The sequence below is a fragment of the Emydura macquarii genome, unplaced genomic scaffold (genome assembly GCF_026122565.2).
Source record: "Emydura macquarii macquarii isolate MOO-44397 ecotype Brisbane River unplaced genomic scaffold, CSIRO-AGI_Emac_v2 contig_527, whole genome shotgun sequence".
Classification (NCBI taxonomy): domain Eukaryota; kingdom Metazoa; phylum Chordata; order Testudines; family Chelidae; genus Emydura; species Emydura macquarii.
Window position 1 is genome coordinate 765,448 of NW_027130664.1, and position 23,628 is coordinate 789,075.

The 23,628-nt window shown below is 57.0% G+C and overlaps 1 protein-coding gene across 1 annotated transcript in view; it reads left to right on the top strand.

Moving 5' to 3' along the window:
- The window catches only part of KCNN3 (potassium calcium-activated channel subfamily N member 3), a 59,310-nt gene that overhangs the window by 17,881 nt on the left and 17,801 nt on the right, over window positions 1-23,628 (top strand). The window contains exons 3-4 of the mRNA XM_067539224.1: window positions 11,079-11,497; window positions 21,597-21,738. Coding sequence (XP_067395325.1) covers window positions 11,079-11,497; window positions 21,597-21,738 — 561 coding nt within the window. The remainder of the gene's footprint in view (window positions 1-11,078; window positions 11,498-21,596; window positions 21,739-23,628) is intronic.

The following is a 23,628-nucleotide window of genomic DNA, read 5'->3' on the forward strand; positions in this document are numbered from 1 at the left end:
GTCAGAAATGCAAGCTTTGCCCCTGTGCCTTCGGTTTCCTCTGCTGGTTTTCTCTGGGGATAGGTTTACAGAGTTCACCCGTGCGCTGTGGCAGGGCTTTACAGGTCTGATCTCCCTCTGCTTGAGGCAAAACTCCCACGGAGATCGAGTGCTCAACCCTGCTGAAACCAGCCCTGAGTCAGCAAAGCACCTGAGCAGTGAATGGGACCTTAGCCTGGGCTTAGAGTGAACCACGTCTTCGTGCGTTGCTGAATCAAGGCCTAGGTGCCTGCATGTGGGGGGTGTAAGGGTCTAATGCGAGGTGTCCAAGGCAAAGGCTCAGCTGTAGGCTTCTGGTCGGAACCTCAAAGCAAACCATCGAGAGCAGCCTCAGCAAGACCAAAGCAGCTCTGGCAGCAGCAGCAGCACGTGCCTGGTGTGGTGTGAGAAGAGGAGGGAACAGAGATGTCTCGTCCTTCACAGCGTGACGTGGAGAAACTGTGGAGGGGAAAGCATCTGCTGCTGAGGGCTCAGAACAGCCTGTAGGAAGAGCAGAGAGGGGCAGGGGGACGGGATCTTCCACGAAGAAGCGTCAAAGAGCACGTGAAGGTAACCCACGCCTGGCCTAGGAGCTGGGGATTGGGCTGACTCCTGTTAATAGCGCTCAGCCGGCATGCGGACCGTCCTGCTCTGAATCGGTAATTGCTGCAAGTCCATCCCTGCTGGCACTTGGATACATGGCTTGAATGATGGCCCTGTTTTTTCCAGCCACCCTTGTATTCTCATGCCACCTCCTTGGAACTCTCCTGCCGCTGGCTGGGTCCTTGTGTGTGCAGCTGGCAGCGGAGAAGCCTGTGGTTTGGTCAGTTGTAGTGATAGTCTGAGCGCTCAGACTCATCTTGCTTAACGAAGAGAAGGCGAAGGGGTGACTTGACCCCAGTCTGAGGATCTACGTGGGGAACAAATATTTCATCCTGGGCTCTGCCGTCTAGCAGAGACGCTCGAACACTAACCAGTGGCTGGAAGTTGAAGCTAGACAAATTCAGACTAGAACTGAGGCATAAATATTTAACAGTGAGGGGGATTAACTCTTGGACCAGCTTAGCAAGGGACATGCTGGGTTCTCCATCGCTGGCAATTCTTCATTCGCGAGTGGCTGGGTTTCAAACAGATCTGCTCTAGGAGTGAGGTGGGGACAGGTCTCTGGCTCGTGCAATACACTGGGGAGGGCGGGTCGTCGCACGAAATGATCAGTGGTACCATCTGACCTTGGAATCTCTGAATTGCCCCCATCAGCCCTAGCCAGGAACATGTACAATTACGTGACAAATGCTCCTGCCTGGAGTGTCAAATCTGCCACTGCAAGGAAGCAATTTCTTTCTTTCGTCACTGTCCAACAAAATGCAAAAAACGCCTCTATCGACAGCTTCCAGCCACTCCTGGCCTCACAGAGGAACGGAATATCTTCTTACTCGATCCACTCCGCTGGTTCCCGGACACACAGCGCGGGTAGGCAGAGTAGCGAGCCACGTGGAGTTAGGACATGTTTTCTGAGCCTTAACGTCTGGGTGCGAGAGCTGAACTGAGTGTAAAACTGGTCTCTACCCGCCTCTGCATGCTACTAATCACTGCCGGGTGTTGATGCGTCCCATCCATCTAGGTGAAGAGTCTCCAAGCTGCCCAAATTCACGTTAAAGTGAGCTGGAAATGGGTGTACACATCCCTAGGGTTCTCGAAAAGCTCAGCCCCACACGTTTCCAGTCCCTTTGCGATGGGCTGGTGCTCCCGTTGTGAGCTCTGGCAGGCTGGCACGAGCCACGGTGGAGCGAAGCTGCTCAGCCTACACACCGTAGCAGAGAAAAATCCCCCCTTGCTGATCTCTGTAGGGCACTTGTCACCTGCTTCCCAGCTGGAGGATTGTCTTCCTCCCTGAGGAAAGGATTTGCAGCCTGGGGTTCGGTGGTTGGTCTTTGTTCTTGGTGCCGCTCAGTCTGAGGTTTGGGCGGAGAAGGCAGCGTAGGGTGGTGGCTAAAGGATGCGTCTAGCAGCCAATCACTCAGGAAAGCTAATCTAATGCCTGTGTACTGCTCGGGGTTTGTACAGCCCCTGGCACAATGGCCCTCGATCTAGACTGGCACTTCCCTAGTGAACATGATTAATCATCCCCATCCCAGCGCTGGCAGAGATTCACTGTGGGCCTTGGACGACTCGTGTCCCTTGCCTCTGTATCCCTTTTGCAGCTGGTCCTGCAGCACTTGGCAGATGTAATGCTCCAGACCCATGCGAAGTAGTATCCGGGGAGCCATGCCAGGCTGCCCCACAGAGTCGTTAATCCCCTTGACAGGGCCGGCTGCCGTGTGTGGGGCTCGTTCTCAGGGCCCCAGTCAGCAGCCTGGTGTCACTTTCCTTCCCAGCCTTTGTTTTGGCTGGAAGAGCAGCTCCCGAAGTGGAGTTCACAGCTGGCTAGATAACGTGTCACTGCTTAATGAGGCATGCCAGGAGGCTGCAGCCCAGTGCCGGGGAGCTCCCAGAGGAATGAGCTGTTTGCTAGTGGCACTGCTGTGTTACACTAGTCCCTACATCTTCGCCCAGTGCAGCGCTGGAGCCCTGCCAGAGCTGAGTCCAAGGGTTTAACCGTGCCGCGGGCTCCTGGCGGTGGCAGGTCCGGGCTGGCCGGCTGGAAGTGGGCCTGGTGCCGACAGAAGGCTAGTGGCTATTGGCCTGGGGAGCCCTGTGCCCTTCCAGTGGGGGATGCTCCGCAGTGCTACTGGCTCCAGAGGTGCAATGCTCCGTCCTGCCGCCACAGTGCCTGGCTGATGTCCCGGTCGCTCTGACTGCTCCCTTAGCCTGTCGCTATGCACGGTGGGCCGTGGAGTGATCCAGCCTGTTGCAGACCCAGCCCCGGAGTCTGCCCCTCTGACCCACAGGAGGGTGAGCTCCCAGAAGGACGCTGTGCTGTGGCATGAAGCAGTATCTCCTTTGCTGTGTGCATTCCCAATTCCCTGCCCTTTCAGGGGGTGCCCTGGTCCCTTACACTTTTGGTGTCAAAGGGGACTGAATGCTTTCACTGAGCTGGACTTTTGTCACCTGGGATAACAGAGCACAGGCCCGGGCTCCGTCCCCGGTGGCCATGGAGTCTGTCTGCTCCGACCAGCCCGGCTGTTCAGAGCCCCGTGCGACACGGGCCGAGTCTGTTCTTCTCCTGCTGGTGCGTATCCCAGTTACTGCCCCAGGGCGCCCGGCATGGGAACTTCTCGCTCTCCCTAGCTTCTGCAGCTGCTTCCCAGCATGACCTTGGCCTGGCGCAGGAGGGACAACGCCGGGAGGTTTTCCTCCAGGGGATTTATAGACTCAACTGGCAAGAAAACAAGACAGAGCAGCCGACCCTGGTTTCATTTGTCCTGGGACCTGGCTTCAGTGAAGTACGTGGGTGATTTGTGGGGTCACCTGCCCAGGTGGCAAGTCTCTTACTGGGTGGCGGCAGCAGCTTCTGAGCAGGGGGGGTCTGAGCAGGTTGATGTGGGGTGTTCTGCTCTGAACGGGGGGAGGTGGCTGCTAGCTGGCAGCATGAAGCCCAGTGATTAGAGCAGTCCTGCAGGGAGAAATCCTCTGGCCACCTCCGCGCGAGCTGCACGTTCACTCACAATCTGCTTTTGCTAATGGACACAGGCTGCTGGAGCCGCCTTGGCACCGATCGCAGTGGCAGCAGGCTGGGCCGGATGTTCTGCACAGCCCAGCTTTGGAAGCCGGGCCCCAGGTGCGGGTGGTGAGCTCCTGCCAACCTAGCCTTGAGCCCTGCCACAATACTGCTGATCTCCCAGCCTGGCCTGTGGAGCGCTCCGGGCGAGGACCTGCATCTCTCCTCCCCATGGGGGGGTGCAGGCAGGCTGGATGAGCGCCACCCCTCTGCCTTGGGGCTTTGTTCTCTGTGCTGCTCAGTCCCCATCTCCCCTGGCGTTTCAGCCTGGTCCAAGCCAAGAGCTCCGGCTCCATTCACACTCTGATCTGCTCTGTGCTCCCTGGCCCGGACTGCACCTTCCTACTCAGTTGCATGCACTCAACTGACGCTCGTACCGGGGCCCAGCTGCCAAGGCGTCCCCCGGCCTTGCCTCTCTCTGCAGACACTGATAACCTCATCTGCAGGCCTGACAGCTGCTGGGGCTTCTTCCGATCCAGCTGTGTGCACTTCAGCACAGCCGGAGTTGGCTGGGCAGCGAGGGCCATGCAACAGATCCCTGGGCGTGCAGAAGTGCTGCGAGGCTACAGAGGCCATTGCCCTACGGGGAGCAGACCAGGCGTGCGTCATGTCAGCAGGTTAAGGAGATGCACTTACAGGAGGGATGTTCTTCCTGAAAGCGTCTCGCGGATGCTACTCCAAGGCACCCTCATTTTCTCTCTGTTTAAGGTCATTTGTCTGAAAAGTGCCTCTCCTCACATCCCATCTTGCAGCTCTTCCTACAGGGGCTATGGTCATCTCAGAAGGGCCTGAGACCCCTGCTCAGCCTGCCCGAGATGGGTCGCACCACCCCACAAATACCTTGCAGAGTGTGGCTCGGGAATTACAAATCGCAAAGCAGAATCTGTGGGACGCTGTTGTGAATGGTGCCTCTCCCATCGCCTCTGAAACAAAATCAGGACGTTGTAGAGGGTCCAAAACCACCCTTTGCAGTGGTTTGGACTCACTAGTAAAAAACAAAACAAACAAACAAAAAAAACCCCAAAAAACGTAATTGTACCATAAAGCTCAGCTGAGACCTTCTCCCCAGGTCTGACTGATCCTGAGCATCCTCCCTCAGGACTACCCAGCCCACACCCATCTCCTCCCTCTTTATAGCACTCCTCCCAAATCTTATGGTCACCTCCTCCTGCCTCAGGGAATCAGCAGACCTCACTTAACCCTTGCCCAGCACCTGCCAACGGAGCGGGACATCTCCTGCGAATCCCACCAGCCTGGTACAGCCCCGCTGTTGCTGTTGCTTGTTGTGATTTATGGAGATTACACACACTGCTTTTTACAGAATGCATCAGCAGAGAGCACTCTGTCCTGGACTGTCTGAGACACAACACACCCGCCCCCGCCCTTCCACCCCCGCCAGCTGGAGGGACTCCCTCCTGTTGCCTACATTATTTTCTCCCCATGCCTGTCTCCTCCCACACTCGGCTTTTCCTCTCCCACCAGCTCCCTGCTTTTCTGTGATGGTTTCGCTGTATGAATAATATTGTCTTATTTTGCTGGGAGGCTGTGACCTGCGGTAAACTGTGTGCTCAGCTGCCTCTTCATTTTAATAAGCCATTTTTCCCCGCCCTACACAGCCCAGCCTGACACAGGCCTTGTGGCTTTGACTCCCGGTTTGGTCCTTTCCTCCCCTCCAGTGTGAGTAATTTTAACCCCTTCACGCCTGAAGGCCCCTGGCTCCCAGGATGAGGTGCCTGGTGCGTTTCCAGCGCTGACAGCTGTTGAGGTAGAATAGGTCTGGAGAATTATTTGGCAATCCAGGCAGCTGCTGGTGCACAGCAGTCAGCAAACGTCTGTAAGTGGCTTATGCAGGAGGTCAGACGAGATGATCTAATGGGCCTTAAACCCTCTGAATCTTTGAGACTCGGAAAGAATAGGCATGTGACTGCGGCACTACAGCGGGGGGGCAGAGCTGGGTTCAGTCTTTGCCCAGCTCTAGAACGGTGGTAGCAATATTTCCTTGATTACAAGCTCCCTGAGCAGGCTGTCTCTCACGGTATGTACGTACAGCACCGAGCACGCTGGGCCCTGAGCTCGGCTACAGTGGGGAGGCACAGCTGTAATGCAGATCTGAGGAGGAGGGGATTTGATGCCCTGAGGAATAGCAGATCCTTCCGGGAGCCTAGAGCGTGATGTGAGGCCATGGGCTGTATGCTACACATGCACCTCACCTGCTCTGCCCAGCAGCTGGGGACACAGCTGGGAGCTGCGTTCTCACGGGGCGTGGCTGAACATGCTGCCCCCTTCCAGCCCCTGCTGTGGTGCGTGTGACACGGGCAGCCTGCATGGACCTGTCCAGCACTTACGTTCGCACTGGGCTGTCCCTTTCAATGTGGAGAGAGACGGCTGGGCCTGACCCTTTGCTCCCGGCACGCTCCTCCTGCGGCCAGGGCCAGGGAGGAAGCCTCGTTTGCCTGTGTCTGGGAGCTGTCAGCAAACACCAGGCTCTTCCCGAGGGGGTGCTGGGGGAATGAGGTGGAAGCAGGCAGCCAGGGCACTGGAGGCACCAGTGGCAGTGGGGAGTGGAAAGCGTTAAGGGGCAGCTAGACTAGACCGTGGGTGGGGATATTGCTGTGCCATTCCTGCGCTCCCCGTCACAGGCTGAGCCGCTAGTGTCCCAGCGGGCACTGACTGCACAAGGGCCTTCCCCATAGAGCCGAGACGGGCTCTGGCCGGGCGGAGAGGTGCAGAACGGCCGCTGCGTAACCAAGTGCGTGGAGGGTCCCGCTAGGGTCTGTGGTCGAGCCGAGCCAGTTCAGGGCCGGGTCCCAGCAAGGCACCACCCTTCACGCCTAGTGGGAGCGTCTGGGCTGGATTCTCAGCTGGTGTAAATTGGTGGCACTTGATTGGCTTAGATGAAGTTATGCTGATTTACACCAGCTAGAGGCCGTGTGCCCACATCCAGCATTTTACAGAAGGGCCAGGTCCCAGAGCCAGCACGAGGCCTTGGTGCTGGACCAGCTGCTTGTCTGTGACGGCTGATTGCTTACCTTACCGGCCCTGAAGGGTCTGTCCCATCCATCCCTCTCCCTCAGCCGGGAGCCGCTAGCTGATCTGCTTCCCTTTCCCTCAGCCGGGAGCCGCTAGCTGATCTGCTCTCAGGCCGGGTCTGTCATGGGCATTAGCATCTGCTTGAAACCGGGATAAGCTCCCCTTGGGGCTCTGCCCACCTGGCCATCCCCAGCCAGACCTGGGGGGAAAGGTGCGTCTGCAGTGAGGCGGCTGCAGAAACGAATGTGCTCGCTCACTCGCTCGCAGCGGGGGGTGTTGAATTGAGCCCCTGCCGCTCAACTTGTGCAAAAGGATTGGGGAGCTTGGCGCAGCACATGGCGAGCCGTGGGGAAGTGGCTTGGTTCAGCCCCCTGGCAGCCGCTCCCCGGGAACGGCCTAGCGCCATGCACGAACTTGGAAGGGCTCTGCAAACCAGCTAGGCAGGGAGTGTTACTTTTCCTCATTCAGGCCAGGACTTTGCAAGAAGTTGCACTGAACTGAGGGGCCTGAGATGTGGCATCAGCAGCGAATCTTGCCTGGCCGATAACTCCACACAGCCTGTCGGCCAGTGGCCCTTGTCCGTCTGTCTGTCTGAGGTCAGATGGGGCGAAGCTAGTCCACTGCCGCCTCCTCCCACCCCCCGGCAGAGATGTCAGTGCAGGAAGCAGATGTGCATTGATTTCCAAGAGCCACCGCGAGCGCCTCGCCTCTCCTCTCCTCTCTCCTGCTGGTGAATGCACTAGTCCGAGGCCAAGCCCCGGGGAAGGACGTGGGGTATCAATGAGGCCCCTTCGCTGCTACCCGGGCTCTGCAGACGGATCAAGGCAGCACGTGGCTGGAGTCCAGCTGTGCCCTCCAGCCGGTCGCGGTGGGTTTTAATTCAGCTCTGCTGATAGTCTAACGGGTAGCTTCTTTGGGAGCAGGGGCTGGAGGTTTGGCTGGGGCTGGAAGCCGGTCCCTGCTCTTAGTGGAAGGAGAAGGTCACTGGATCACAGCTTTTGCTTTGTGTGGTGGCCAGGTCTGGGGAAGGGAAGGGGAACCTATCCCCGCTTCTGCCTCTCATTCATTAGCACTCTCTGGGCAACTGCAGAGGGATTTCTCACCCAGCTGCTGCAGGATGCATCAGGAGTGGGGGTCTATATAAAGGGGGGGGGGAGGAAGCTGCATTGCAGTCACATGGCCGGCCAACATGGCTGTCAGCGCTGGGCCCCCATCTTCCAGGAGCTGCATGTTAGAACGTGCGCAGGGAGCAGGAGATTTTCGAAGGTGCACGTGGTGGAGAGTTGCCCAACGTCCAAAGGGAATTGCGTGCCTCCCTGCCCTTTGAACTCCACCCCGCTTTGCCGCCCCCCATGCACTCAGCCAGCCAGCTACCTGGGGACCTAGGAGGGGGGCGGCCGTTTCACTGGTGCACTCGTGTTGAAATGAATCCTCTGCTGGAGGCTTTCGTGGTGCTTGAATCAGCGTGAGCGTTCCCGAAGGCTGGTCCCCACATACAGCCAGCGGAGCAGACTGGCAGAGCCCCGGCTGAGGGCATTAGTGGCGCCTTGCACCTACCAACTCAAGGCTAATCGCAGCAGGGGCGTGCACAGGTGTGGCCACTGCTGGCTGAAAGCGGGACCCATCCCCACTGCACACAAGACATGCCAGCTCTCTTCTGCTCCCCTTGGCTGTACCCAGGCATGGGTTGTGTCTGCTCTGAAGGTGGTTCCTGCTGCCTGCTGAGCCAGTTTCATCACTTCTCCCAGGCTCCGCCTGCCAAGGGCCGTGCGGAAGGTGAGCAGGCGCGAGGCAGGGCCTGGGTGTGACTGAGTTAGGTATGGAACACTCTGGGGGTCACAGCCCTGCCCCCAAGGAACTGCCTGGACATGGGCAGCGCTGGAGGGCCAGGGCCAGGAAGGTCACAGAGGAGCTGGGCTCTGGAAAAGGCAGACGCGCCGCGGGGGGCGTGCAATAGCTATCGTTGCACGAGAGTCCCAGCTTTACGCACACAGGTGCTGCAACAGTGGTGCAAAAGGACGTGCCACTGCCTACAGCCCGTCATCCCTGAGAATGAAGCTGGGCCACCACAACACCTGAGGAGCCTGGTCCAGGGCTCCACTGAACAGCCCTGCCATCCGCGCTAAAGAGAAGTCGTTCTCAGGCCTGCCCCGGGCCTGCGGTGTGCTGGAACCCCCAGCTGGCACGCAGGGCAGCCAACCCCAGAGCTGGCTGGCTGGGATGGTGCCCCGCGTATAACTTCTCACACACATGGCCGCAGGCGCACGCTTTGCCACGGAGGCCTGGCTTGCATGCTCTGAGCTGGGAAGGAGTCTGCCTTGGTTTCTTCATTTTCCTGGTTTTGTGCTGTATTCTCCAGCTGGCTGGTTGTTTCTTTGCCACGGTGGGAAAGACGCTCGCTCCTTTCCCTGCTGCCGATCCTGGGCACGCCTAGTGAGAGAGTGCTGGACTTTGGATGCAGTTTCCATAGAAACCCTGGCAGCCCTGGTGCACGTGCAAGGTGCATGATGGAGAGAACTTCACAAAGACAAGATCTTTAAAATAAACCAACCCTTCTAATTTCTCTTCTGTTGTAAGGTTACGAAAAATAAATAGGAAATCCCCCCCTTCTCCCCCCTGTCATGCACACGCAGGTCAAAAGTCTTTGGCTATTTTCTTTTGTGTATTTGTTTTTAATCTCCTGCAGGAAGGAAGGGGCTGTCAGCTTGCTGAAACCCCTGAGGATCTCCCTGCATCGTTCGGAGCATTTCTATAAACAGTTGCTTAAACAAAGCAGCGAAAACTTCTGGAGCTTTCAAAACCGACCAGGGCAAAGAGCAGGCAGCGCGGTGTGTCAGCCTGTGGGTTTGTTCACCCCACCTAGCCCCAGGCGGAGCCAGTCTGAGCTGCTGGAATGTGCTGCCCTGGCTGAGAAGTGGGGAAGTAAGACTGGGGTCCTGGTCTTGTGGGCGACAGCTGGGAGTGGCAGTAGGAAATCCAGCGGCCAGGAGGCTAGGACAGGTCTCTTCGGGTCTCCGTGCTGGGGCTTCCCCTCCAGCCTTGGCTTTATTTAGACTGGGAACTCTTGAGGCTCTAACTATGCGTATGTCTCTGGTGAGAGTGGGGGGAAGGAGGGACAACCCTACCTGGGCCCTGAGCTCAGAGCCCCCCCCACCGAGCGTCTGGGGTGATGCCTTAGCGAACATGACGACTCCAGGCTGAGTCTCCGGCAAGCCTAGTTCTCCCGCTCGAGAGCTGTTTGTCAATGACTCACTGCAGCCGGCCTGGCCCTCCCGCCCACCCACTGAGCTGCTAGGAATCGCAAACCAGGGCTGGAAAAGCCCAAGGAGTTCCCGTGTTCCCCCCATCCCCCTCTGGGACTGTGCAGGTTTGTTCCCTAGCCCTCTCTCCAGGCTGGGAGGCCAGCGTTGGAGGAGACTCTGCTCGGCTGAGCCCAGAGCTGTATCTTGGTGCTGCCTCTTTCCTTGCCCTCACAGCCACTGGGGCTACCCCCTCCGTCTGTCTGGCACCCGCTGCACTGCTGCACCCGGGCCAGGGAGCAGTGAATGCTCTGGCAGCCAGCAGCCAGCCTGGCGCTCATGCCTAGGACTCCTAGCAGCTTTCCAAAGCTCTGCGGAGCCGGCAGGGACGGGGGGGCAGAGATTGGGGCTTTTAATTAGCAAAGAGGAGCTGAAGCTGTGGTGTGAGTGTAAGCTGGGTGGAGCAGAGCCCAAGTCTCCCTCTGGGCCATAGGGCGCTGAGTGATGGGCCGTGCTCGGTGAAGACAACCATGCGCTGCCCCACGGGGGCAGATGGGGGCCCACTCCTCACCCCCATGGGAGCAAGAGCTATGCAGCTCAGTGACAGGAGCGCGCCCGGGGTGTTCCAGGGCCGTGTCCCCGACACCAGGCCAGCCTTACCGCCAAAGGCCAAGGGGCCCGCGTCCCGAGTGTCGCTGGAAGGGAGATGGGTCCTGGCGGCTTTGCCCTGGCCTGGGATGAACTGTTGCCATGGTAACCGGATGTGATCCTTCCTGATGGCAGGGTGCACGGGGTTTAAGAAGTTGGCTGCACAGGGTGTTGCGAGGGTGGTGCCCATCCCTCCGCCATCAGGAGCAAAGGGGGCCGTTGAGGGATTGCTGCTTTCCCTCTGCTTCCCCGCCCACTCTTCAGACTGAGCGCTTTGGGGCAGGGCCCAGCACAGCAGGGCCTCGATCTGACTGGAGTGCTGGACACCACGGTGCTGTAACCAGCATGAGCTCCCTGCTGCTCTGCAGGCCTCTGTCCGGAGGGAGCGGGGCCCTGCAGAGCACGTGGCGTGGTGCCCCGGGGAGGGAAGGCAGGCTGTGGCTAACTTGGTGCTGTGTCTAATCACCTGGCTTCCCTCCCGCTAGCTCTTTGTGATCGACAACGGTGCCGACGACTGGCGGATAGCCATGACTTACGAGCGCATCCTTTACATCAGCCTGGAGATGCTGGTTTGTGCCATACACCCCATCCCCGGGGAGTACAAATTTTTCTGGACAGCCCGTCTGGCCTTCTCCTACACCCCGTCCCGGGCAGAGGCTGACGTGGACATCATCCTCTCTATCCCCATGTTCCTCCGCCTCTACCTGATTGCCCGGGTCATGCTGCTGCACAGCAAGCTCTTCACGGACGCCTCCTCACGGAGCATTGGGGCGCTCAACAAGATCAACTTCAACACCCGCTTCGTCATGAAGACCCTCATGACCATCTGCCCCGGCACCGTGCTGCTGGTCTTCAGTATCTCCCTGTGGATCATCGCCGCGTGGACAGTGCGGGTCTGCGAGAGGTGAGGTGGGGCAGGGGATGTGCCGGACTGAGCGGGGAGCAGCGTGTGCGGCTCAGCGTGGCAGGAATCAAGGGGGAGGAATCGGGCCCCTTCCCTTTCCACAGCTGCAGAGCCACAGAGAGCCACAGAGCCCCCTGCAGATGAAGGGCTGACCTGGGGAGGTGGGTTCCCATGCAGAGCTCTCGCTCCCTGAACCAGAGACGGGCTCAGCCCTCCTGTGGCTTCCCCTCCGGCATGGTACAGACAAAACCCAGCGGCAGCAAGTCTCCAAGCCTGTGTCAGCTGCAGCCCAGGCTCTGACACCCAGCAATGGGGAGCGGGAATGTCCGCCCAGAGCATGAGCCTGAGGCAGTGGAGCCGGGCTCCGAGACTCACGGCCGCGGGCTCTTTTCGCCGTGTAGATGTGCCCAGGAGTAGGATGCAGGAGCCAAGGGGTGGGTGCGTGTGTGGGAGTGTGCGCCTCCCAGGTATCCTTGGAGCCATGATGTGCTCTGCCAGCCTGCTATCCCACCCCACCAGGGGCTGGGCTCCGGGTGTGCGGCCAGGCCAGTGCACAAGCAGCGGCTACCTGAAAACGGCCAACCAAGGTTTCTGTAGGCGGTGCCTCCCCGAAGTACCCAGCAGAGGTTCGCCCTGGCCGGGCTGCCACATTCCTGTGCATGCTGACGCCATGGCAGACAGCACGTAAGGCCAGCCCCATTCTGTGCCGGGCTCCTGTCAGCGTGTTAACAACGGGCACCGTCTATCCGCCACATCCCACCCATGTTACAATGAGAAAAGGGTCCCAGCGCGAGGGGTAGAGGTCTGGGCAGCTGCTGTGACTCAGCTGCACCAGCGAAGGTTGGCATGGCTCAGAGATGCGCTGGGCCCGGCGCAGAGTGGCCCAGTGCAGGGAGGGACGTGGCATGTTGCAAGGGGAGCTGCTGGAAACACAGAAGGTGCAAAATAACTTGGCAAACCCCAAACCCAGGCTCTAGCTGGAGCTTCGCTGATAGCAGCTGCCATGACAACAAGCCGGTTACAGCCCAGCTATTGGTTAGCCGCCTGCTGGGACTAATGTGCAGATCGCTCCACGTTGCTGTGGAGACAGCCCTTCCATGGATGCCACTGTGGGGTAGCGAGGGCACTTCCAGCCTGGGAGGGAAGCAGGGATCCGCTCCTGCCAGGCTTTTCATTCCCACCATCCCCCCCACGCCGCCTGCTCCGAGAGAGGCGTTAAGGGGTCACAGAAGCTCTCCGTCATTTTGGGGCCAGAACAGAGACATGGCTTGACAGCAGGATCATATTAGTCATGACGGGAGGGGAAGCGGGTACTGACAGCTGCTGGCATCCTGCAGGGCATGCCTGGCATTTTCCTCCCCGAGCACGGCAACGATCTGTCTATGCAGGTTCCTAATTAAACCCTTCCACATGGGAATTAGCACGTGGGGCTGAGCTCAGCAGCTTTCCCAGAGCCTCACTCATACAGCAGCAGGTGTGGAGGGGCAGGCTGTCCCCGGGTGACTGCAGATGGCCTGATGATCCACCAGGTTCCTAAAAAAGTTGTGCCCCTGGGTAATTACTCTCACTGTTAACTCGCACCTTATTTCTAGTCTGAATTTGTCTGGCTTCAGCGTCCAGCCATGGGCTCACATTCTGCCTGGCTTGCTAGATTCAAGGGCCCTTTACTACTCTGGTTTTTTCACCCCATGGAAGTACTTCTAGACCATGATCAAATCAACCCTTACTCTTCTCTTGGTTAAATTGAACAGACTGAGCTTGGAAGGCAGGTATCTCCAGACCTTGAATTATTCGTGTAGCTCTTTATCAACCCCTTCTAGTTTTTCAATATCCCCTTTGAAGTGTGGACCCCAGAACTGGTCCCAGGAAGGGGCTCACTGATGCACTATTCAGGCGTAATGCCACGTTCCTGTTCCTGTTCTGTATTTCTGTGCCTACACATCCGCTCAGCGCTGCACTGAGAGCTCCTGTTCAGCTGATTATCTGCCACGACCCTACGACTTTTCCAAAACATTTCTGGGGCAGGGGCACAGGCCATCTCGTCAGTGCTCCCTGGGCCTAGGTGTATGCCCGTGCATTTGGTTATATTCAGATGTATGTTGTTCAAATAAGCCCAGCTTACAAAGTGACCCAGATCGCTCTGTGGCACTAACCCATCCTGATTACTTGTGCATACTCACTACCCGGGAGCGTGGGGCAGAGCAGACGGACGGAGGCACACAGGGTTACATGACTTGCCCCAGATAATGCAGGAAATCAGGGGCAGAGCTAAGGAATTGAACCCACATCACCTGAATTGCAGGCTGGTGCCTTTAACCAGAAGCCCCCTGTCACGGAGATGGTAAAATCAGCTGTAGCTGGGAGTTAACTGCAACTACCTGGGCACGGGACTGCAGGGACCTTCACTGGTCCTTCCATCAGGGGCTGCAGAACACCACTTAAAGGGGGGGCATAGATTTGCCCCCCAACCTGATCCTCCTCTCCCCCTCTCAGGTGCCTTCCCCCCAGCTGCTTGCCCGCCCTGGCCAACCAGCCCCTACAGATCTGAATGCATGGCATTGCTGTACGGGGTCGCAGCACCACGAAGGCTTGGTCAGGCCATAGCCCAGGTAGCCCCTGTGCTTCCAATATTTCATCCAGAGTAGGGGAATCTTCAGGAGGGTCTCCTGTCGTCTCGGGTGTGAGGTTGAGAGAGAGCTGCCGAGAGCAAGAGACCTTCCCCTCCACTTTCCAGGGGCCCGGGCCGCGCTCCCCGCCGAGCACTGGTCACTAGCGCAGGGTGACCTGCTCTCGGTTTCTGCAGCTCGTCAAAGGGGGACTCAGGTTGCCGTAAGTGGTACGGAAGCGCATTAGAGTCACACACCTTGACGTCAAGCTTTTCTCTGATGCAGTTATTGTATGGCTGTGGTCACTGCTATTAGAACGTGGGTTACGTACTTGTGATTGTATTTGGGGGATTTACATTTGTACATTAGAAATGGGAACTAGACTGGTTGGCAGGGGCCCCTGGGCCCTTCCTGGCTGAGTGTCTGTCCCACAGTGGGATTAGCCTGGGAAATGAAATGTAAATAAATAAGCGACTGTACAAGTTAGCAAGCGCATTACTACAGCCCCTACTGCTCCAGTCCTCTGCAGCGCAACAGCCACTAATGACTGCAGCCTTCCGCCCCCAGGTGTGCTGGCGCTGAGATACATGGGGGGTCTGCCCCCCCAGACTGGAATGCAGCCCCTTAAGGGCAGCACCCATCCACCCACCAAGGAACAGCAGTGCTCCACACCAGGCTAGGACAAGATGTGCAGAAGAACTTTGTATCCAACTGAAAATTCAGGTGCCAAAATATAATTAACGGGGCTGGACCTGGGCCAGGACACCCGCCCTGCCATTCGTAACCCCTCCGCGCACTCTGACAGGCAGAGGAGAGTTCAACGCAGGGTAATGACAAGACGCTAGTGTGACAGACAGGAGCGCTGGCGTCTGTGTTACAGGCAGCTGCAATAGATGGAGTGTCTGCCAGCGCAGAGCTTCACGCTGTGTAGGGCCTGCAGCCTCCTGTGTGTCTGTCACACTGCCTCTTGCTGGCAGGTCGCTCTACGAGGTTGGCCTGTACATTGGCTCTTTTCTTTTAGGGCTAGACAAGGGAGTTCGGACTCCGTGGCTAATTCGTTCCTTGGCCTTTGCTGAGGCTGCGCTGGGGCCGGTCGGTGCTAACTGAGGTTTGGGAGCTGTGGGCACCTGTGACCAGACTGCCACCAAGACGTGCTGCGTCTCTCGGTCGCGTTCCCTCCGGCTCCCTTCCTCCTCCCTGGCCCCATTCCCTCTGCATTGCACAGCCCTTCGCTCTTTGTTCTCCTCCCGGCTCTGCTGCCTCCCTTTTGTTCCCTGCTGCCTCCCAACCCTCGGAGTTGTCAGGGGTGGGTTCTGGTTTTTCAAAAGGCTTTGTGTTGCTTAGCAACCCATCGGTGTGCCTTATAGGGCCGCGCTGGCTGAAGCAGAATGGGGGCGCTGGCTCCCCCGTTAAATGGGCCACATGCATCCATCAGAACAAGTATCACCTCATCCCTGGTGCCCTGAGCCTGTTTATTTAGCACAGTGACCCCACCCTCCCCTGTGCTTCTTCACCTTCCAGGAAGGGAACCCAAACCCCCCTGAAGTTGCTTGGAGCCGGGGAGCCTGCAGCCCAGCTCACCCCAGCTGCAGCTTCCACCCCGTGTCCTGGGAGAGGCCAGGGCGCGTTTGGGGGCTCTGAGGCTGGCATGGGCCCCACTCCCCAGCCCGTTCCGGCTTGTGGATGTGGAAAAAGGCCTCTGTGCAGCTCTAGGTCCGGTTGCAGCGACCTGCGTAGCTGGGTAATTGCCGCAGCGTGAAGCACTCCGTGAGAGCATGGCATGACCTGCCGCAGGCCTAGCTGCAGTTACGGGTCTGACTCACTCAGCTGCCCTTGTCTCTTAGCTCCGTCACTGAAGCCAGCCTCGACACCGGCCGTTTGCCCACTTCTCCCTCGCCGTCTCGGAACTGCTCTGCGAGGCCAGGTCCTTCCCGCCTCGAGAGGCACCTCTGCCATGTCACTACAGGAGCCTCGGGAATCGGCGCTCTCTGGGGCCCTGCCTAGCGGAGAGAATGACTGATGGCAGTAATGTGCATCCTGGACGAGGATACGCCACTTCCAGACTGGGCTGAGACATGCGGGAACAGACTGAGCCTGAGAACAGCTCTGTCAACTGCCTTAGGAGGAACCCCCCCTCACAGGGGCGTGGCTAGGTAGGGAATGTCCCTGCCCTGAGAGGGGAAGGACAGTATCAAGAGAAGCCAAGCAGCCCGGGCCAGTTTGCTCCCAGCAGCTGCATCTGGTTGCTTTGCTCTTCCAGAGGAAGGCAAGTGGTGAATGAATGCTCTGGTCTAAGTGCACCAGCACCAACTGCACCAGCCTTTGGCCTGAGTGGGTGGGCCTTTGTGTTGCACACGCAGCTTTCACGTGGCAGGGCACATGGCAGCTGCCGGTGTGTACAAGCTCCTTCTGCCTGAAAGTGCTGCGGGGGCCTGTGCCCAATGCCTTTCCTTCTGAAAACCCCAACGAATTGTTCTCATCAGCCAGGATCATCCATGCAGCTTTAGAGTTCACATCCTGCCTGTGGCAGGCAGACAACCGCTCCAAGACCTTTATCAAAGGCACACAGCTGCCTGCGGGAGGAAAGTACTTATCCAGGAGGAGGAACACCCTGCTGACGGGTTAGCAGAGGGAAAAGTGACCCGCCACGTGAAAATCTGCCTGAAAGGGGGTGAGCAGCAGAGGAATAGTTTAATTGCGTGATGGTGAGGGAAGCCAGCCTGGCGTTCACAGCAAGCCGAGCTGGGATTCACGCATCCACCTCCGCCTGTCACTGCAGTACCACCTCGCTGTACGGTTTTACACAAAGTTGACCAGAGGCACTGCTTTGTGTTGGAGTGATCGGAGCAGCCGGGCTGTCTGGGTGACAGGCTCGGAACATGTGCTGGGGAGAACTGTAATTGTCTTCACCCAGTGCTGTGCTGCGTGTGCTGCTTCCATCTCAGGACTCCTGGAGTATTCTGGGTAGCGAACATGCCCTGTCACCCAGGGGTCACGGTTTTTAGGGCTTGTGGCGCTGCTACTGTCCAGTCTGAATCTCGAGGGTAGGCGTGTGGATTTCTTTCCCTGGAGCACATGATAGTAACTCCACCTTGGAGTTAAGTGGAGGAAAGGGCCACCTAGGAACTGACAAGACTACTTCTTACAGCCCCGGGGTTTACCTGGGCAGTCACCTATGCAACTACGTGCCAGGCCCAGCACCACTTAGCGCTGGTGATAAAACAAGAGGAGAGCACAATCTGGCACAGCCGCGCATTGAGCCCATCTAGTTGGTTGTGCGGAGAAAGGGTCGTGAATAGATGGCATTGAGGTCTCCTCACTGGGCATGGTTCAGCGGTGACCGTGTGCCCTCCTGCAAATACAGCAGCGTGTAGATGGGTCTTTCTGTGTTCATTGATTCCGTGCAGAGTTCCTGGATTGCCTCATCCATGTGAGAGGCTGTTTTTTCTACAAGACGTGCTCTAGTTCAAACAGGAATTAAGTCTGATCACAGTGGTCCCTTCTGACTTTGGAATCTGAGACATACTGTGGAAAGAGAGAACCATGTTATGTTAGTGCAGGGGCCTTGGGGATCTGCCTTTCTGGCTCCCTACAGCCTCCAGCTAGGCACCAGTTCCCTAGATGTTTGCTTAAATGCGAGTATCCCGTCTCCTTGTTCCCATGCTGTGCTGCTGTGCACTGGTGCAGAGCCCATCGGTTTTTTCTAGTCTCTGTGGCAGCCCCAGTCCGTACCACATGAGTCAGAAAGGGCCCAGTTGTCCTGGGACACGGTCTTTAACTTTGATTAAACAGGTGTGAGGCTGTTTTCAGCAACTCCCCTAAGTGGCCTTTGGTTTTCCCAGCCAGCCGCCGGCAGCATGTGTGACTTCCTAGCAGACAGAATGGAAGTGACTGGGGAGAGTGACTCTGCAAGTTCATCAGCTGAGAACTCTGTCTCGTCTCGTCTCCCCGAGCATTGGGGCATGGAGCGTTTCGCACCTCCTTCTCCAGGGACTCGGCACCTTGGTAATCTTTCCTCAAGGGAGAAAGTTGACTATAGCTCCCCTCCACTACAGCCTGTCAGTGTCATCCAGAGCCAGCGCAGCGCTGCCAGGCACTCCCTCCTCCACGGGCAGAGCATGCTGCCTCGTGAGCGCGCTGGAGACCTGCACACACATCTCTACGTGGTATTGCCCCAGTAGCACCGGGCGAGCCAATTAATTCTGGTCTCTTTCACCCCTGAACAGCTTTGTTACTGCAACTCTGCGTCTGTAACCGAGAGGAAAAGTCTGGTCTTCTCCAAGCCAGGGATTTTTTGCATCTGACCCTCTGCTTTAGGAGTAGGGGCCAAACTGACCTTAGCACTGTTACTACAGTAGAAGCTTCTTACCCATCTAGAAAACACACAGCCCTGCTCCTAACTTGCACTTAAATAGCATTCTCCATCTCTGATCCCAGACCCAGGTGTGAACGTTACTCCCTGGGAAGGAGCAAAGTATCATTAGCCCCTTTTTGTGGATCCTGAGGTGTAGCGTCTTTCCCCAAGGGGCAGCGCTAGCAATGCAACCCAGGATCCAGGCCCTCAGTCCCCTGCTCTAATCACTAGACCTCTCTAGGCTAATAACACGGTGGGGGATGTAATATTTCAACTGATTCTTGTCAACATTTTTTCTGCTCATATTTCATTTGATTCTCCAGATACGGGAGATTCGGGGAAATAAAAATAAAAAAATTCAGAGTTCTGAGTTGAGGAACTTGGACAAATAGATTTGGAGGAAATTGCCAAAAACTCCATCTGTTTTTCCTTAATGATTTCACAAGGAAGCTGAGAGAAACCCGCCCCTGAGAAGCACCCAGGCCTTGGAGGATACAGCCACAGCGCCTCATTAAGCATCTGATCCCCACTTCTCCGAAGGGGCCTGGAAATAAACATCTTGTACACAGCCAGCAGATAGAGACGAGTCAAAGGAAAACATGGAGTCACGGCTGGATCTTGAAGACGCTCGGAGCTGTGGTTCTTATCCCTCTGGAAACCAGGCCATTAGGGACTGCATCCCAAGGCTGGGTACCTCTGAGAGGCTCTGTGTACAAAGCAAGGGCAGGCTTCCAGCCTCGCCCACTATTGTACCTGTGCAGAAAGCAGTCACGGTAACAGCACGTTGGACTCAGCCCTCTGCCAGCCACAGACCAAGGCCAGTGCTTCTCCCCTTTAAAACACTCCACCCCGGAGCCCTTGCATCCCAGCCACCTTCCCTCTGGTGGAGGGGTGTGGGCTGGATTCTTCCACTAGGAGTTCAGCAGTGCTGCCCAGACTGGCAGTGGTTGCGAGGCAATGCTTTGACCGCTCTTGTGGGGCCGAGCAGCGAGAGGCTGGGGCTGCCATCTGCTATGCCAGCGCAAGCCCCCAGGGCGCCAGGCCAGGCCTCTCCTCATTAATCAGAGCATCTGGGTTTTTGAGAGGTTGGAACATGGACTGGAAGGGAGCTCCTGGGTCATCGAGTCCAGCTCCCTGCTGTCACCGGCAACCCTGGCTTAGACTCCTGTTCCCAAACACATCAAGCTCCATCTTAAACCGCATTAGGTTGCTAGAAAGGGCAAGGTGTCCTGCACCTGCCCCACAGCCGGGGAAACAGAACTGCAGCAACCAGACCAGACCCCATTGCTGCTAGATGCTGACTCCGCGCCGCTAGGACAGGCTGTCCAAACCAGCCCCGTGATTCCAGTTCATCTCGCGGGCTGGTAACCTGCTGCTCAAGCCTCTGGCACTGCCGAAGAGCTGGATTTCTCCTGATGGCCTGAACTGAGCCTGAGGAATCTGGCAGGGGCCTGTGCAAAGGTCAGGGGCCTGCTGCACAGGAACAGGAAGAGAAGCAGCTGGGCTCTGTGGCCAGCCAGCGAGTTCATTGACCTTGTCGGGGACAGGAAACAGAGTAGAATTCAGTCTGCATGTTCCAAAGGCTGGAACGTGGCAATGGAAGCTTCACAAAGTTCCCCTTGAGTTACTAGCTAAGACTAGTCGGGCCATGCCTCACGTGCTTCGAGTGAAGTGCCTTCATGCAGGGTCGGGCATAAGTTTTCCCGTAGGGACCCTGAGCACCTTGCCTGACGGGCAGCCAGGGAAAAAGCCAGGAGGAGGCGGGAGCAGAGCAAGAGGCGTTTGTTAGCTTGACCCTTGGGTCTCTAGTCTCCCTAATCCCAGTCAGTGGCAGGGTGTGCATGCGTGCAGGTGTAGTCTCAACCCAATTCTGTACTAACGTAACCTGCTCCCTGGGGGAGGTTTGACAAGCCTCTGGCCTGGAGCCCAATCCCCTAAGCCGAGGACAGTCAGAGTGATCTATAGAGCCACAGACGGGATTGAAATTGCCAACATGCTGCTTTATTTTGTGACCATTGCACACAGGGAGCAGGTTTGTGCACAGACCTCCTGCAAAGCCAGTCCCGTGCCAGCCTCAAATGCACACGCATTTTTAAAAGCAACGGGCGAGCTCCATTGCAGACCAGCACCCCAGTGCAGATGGTGTCCAGGCCACCTTGAGCCTACGTAGCGACTCCTCTCTAAAAACAACGATCAAAGGTGGAAACCTTCTCGGGCGCATTTCAGCTCCGCCAGGAGGTGAAGGGATTTGTTCCGTTGACTTTCATCTCCTCACGAGGTCTCCATCACTCACCGGGGGGGGTGATAATGATTTTGCAGGAGACAACATTGTGCTGTGAGTCCAAATGTAAATGAAAAGTTCATAAGGAACCTTGACAGGTTGAGCAGCTGGTGAGAACAGAGCAGCAGCAGCAGCTCTGTCTGCCTCCCTCCTCCCCATTCAGCCTGGCAGCTCATGTCTGTTTCCCCATCACGCAGATCTCCCGGCCCAGCACCATGGCCCTAGCGCAGAAGGAGCTGGAAGGTATTTCCCTGAAAGCAGAACAGCTTTGCGCCGAGTCTTTGCTCGGGGGGTGTGTGCAGGGGGGTCTTTCTTATGAGGAAATTGCTGCTGTTGCTATAGAACATTGTGTTGCATTATTAATATTTATTCCCTATTTTGCAACATGGTCTCATGCAGGATGAGGTCAGAGGCCTTCAGAGCAAGATGAATTATACCAGGAAGGGCAGTGTGCACATCTGATTCCGTAATTTTGCTACAAGTATTTTTTTTAATTCCTCTGGGGCAGCTGCATTTAGGCTCCCCTGATACAGCAGGGCAGGGACTAGGCTGTGTGTCTGAGGCCAGGCACAGTCAGGCGTTCAGACTTTCCACACCAGCAGATTGCAGCCTGATGCTATTGACAATGCCCTTCTGACCAGTCAGTTCTGCAGGCCTGGGTTTGTGCAGGAACAAGACCAGTGGCTGCTTGGTCCTCCGCAGCTGCCTTCTGACACCGGGGCCTAGAAAGTGGCTGGACGGCCCTCTTTCCATGAATACCCTTGTCTACTCTGGCAGAGAGACCCAAGGGGCGGCAGTTGTGGGGTGACAGGTTTCCTGTCCTCTCCTGTTACATTGAGGTGTATGTCTCCTTGGCAGGTACCATGACCAGCAGGATGTGACCAGCAACTTCCTGGGTGCCATGTGGCTCATCTCCATCACCTTCCTCTCCATTGGCTACGGTGACATGGTGCCTCACACATACTGTGGGAAAGGCGTCTGCCTCCTCACCGGCATCATGGTAAGGGGCTTTCCCCAGAAAGCGGTCCTAGAGGGGAGGGTGCACAGGCCGGAGTAAAGCTTCAAGTACCTTGGCAAGCAGCTGCCCCTCACAGCCACCCACTGCGCCCTTCCGAGCCTGGGCCCAGCAATTCTGCCTCCATTTCCTTCCTGGTGAGAACACACTCCTTAAGGGTCTTCAGTCAAGGACTGGCTAGGGCCCCATTAGGACGTCACTGATTCTCCTCCCAGGGCTGGCAGAGACGTCTGACCGTCTTTCTAACAGGGTGCTACAGCCTGGGCAGCACGACAAGGCAGGTTTTTTCTCTTGGGTGGGGAATTTGACAGAACCACGTCCTCCTCCTAGCTCTGGGGCTTCTCAACGAGTTTGTCCAGGAGCAGGACTCCACTGCTGCTGCTCTTGCTGCTCTACTGCTAAAAGCTGGCAGTGCTGGGACTAGCCCGGCTGCTGGGCTCGGAGGAGGTCAAACCCTCATCAAGGGTAAGCACAATTCACAGCACTAACCCAAGCCACGGCATGAACTCCGTGTGCTAACTCCGTGCAGTCTCTGCGTCACGGAGGTGGGCTCTCTCTGACATGTCTTTTGGCTGAGGAATTGAGACGAGGATAGGATCCAACAGCCGTTTTCCAGATCTCAACAGGTGGCACAGGAGTGTGTGTGTGTGTGTGTGTGTTACAAGTCACCAGAAAAGCCGGCACCGTCCGTCGCCAAAGGACCATGGGCCCAATCCTGTAGCCAGCAGCTGCAGGCTGGGAAGGCTGTAGTGCAGATAGTGTCTCAGGGCGATGGGGCTACAGCCCTAGTTGCCAACCCTCAGCAGAGGAGATAACACTCTACCCCCCACGCAGGCAGGTTCTAAAACAGGAGCTACTGACAAGTGACACAGAATCAGTGGGGGGGAACAAGGGGCCCATGAGGCTTTAGAACAGGTAGCAGGGTGGGGCCCGGCCCCGGCTGTCACTGAATATTCTGAGCTCAAAGCTGCTGAACAGGGCGTGTGCCAGACGTTGTCTGGATCTCCTGAGAGCAGCTCTGCAGATGCTGGTTTGGGTGAGAGAAACTTCAGTCCAGCAGGGCGCGGCCGGGGGCTCTGGCAGCTGTGGCCACTTGTGTTTTGCAAGTGTCTGCCTTTCTGCGCCAGCACTGAGATGCAGACCCTCTGACTGACTGTCCGCAGTGCTGTCTTACTGAACATCACATCCCCCCATCTCCCACCTCCACGGGAGGTGCTACTCTGTATGCACATTTACTGGCCAACTGGTGCGGATTGGAGGGAGAGGGGAGAATAGTTTTATGAGCAGAATGAAATTTTACCTGCTACAGAAACTTTTCCAGCTGCTCTATCCTCAACAGTCCTAGACAGGCCTGGAAGAAGGCGTCTCACTGTGTATTACACACTAGGATCCTCTCTTTGGCATGAAATAACTCTCCCCATTTTCCTTAATCAAGCACAAATACGTGTATGCAAATTTCACACTCACCCTACTTCAGTTGTCTCTGGACTGAGCTTGTCCCGCAGTGTGCAGGACTCTCAGAGCAGGGCGCTGTGCACAAAGAATGCCACCTAAACCCCAAAGGGGATCCAGGGGAGAACAGGAGGAGTGAGGATGAAGCAACCCCTCCCATAAACTTACGTTTGCACCAACACCCTACACTAAATTCAGCTCTGGTGTGAGCCGTCAGCTGCGCTCGTGCCCCTCCCTGACTATCAGTCCCTGGCAGCTACACTCCGTTTATACACCTGCTGAGGAGCAAACAGGTGCCAGCTCAACTAACCAGCCATGCCTGCTCCCTGCTTTACACCTGGTGTGCAATTTACACAGTTATTTACAGCAGGAGCCAGGGCATCTTCCTCTTTCACATACACATGGATGCTGGGAACTCTGCTC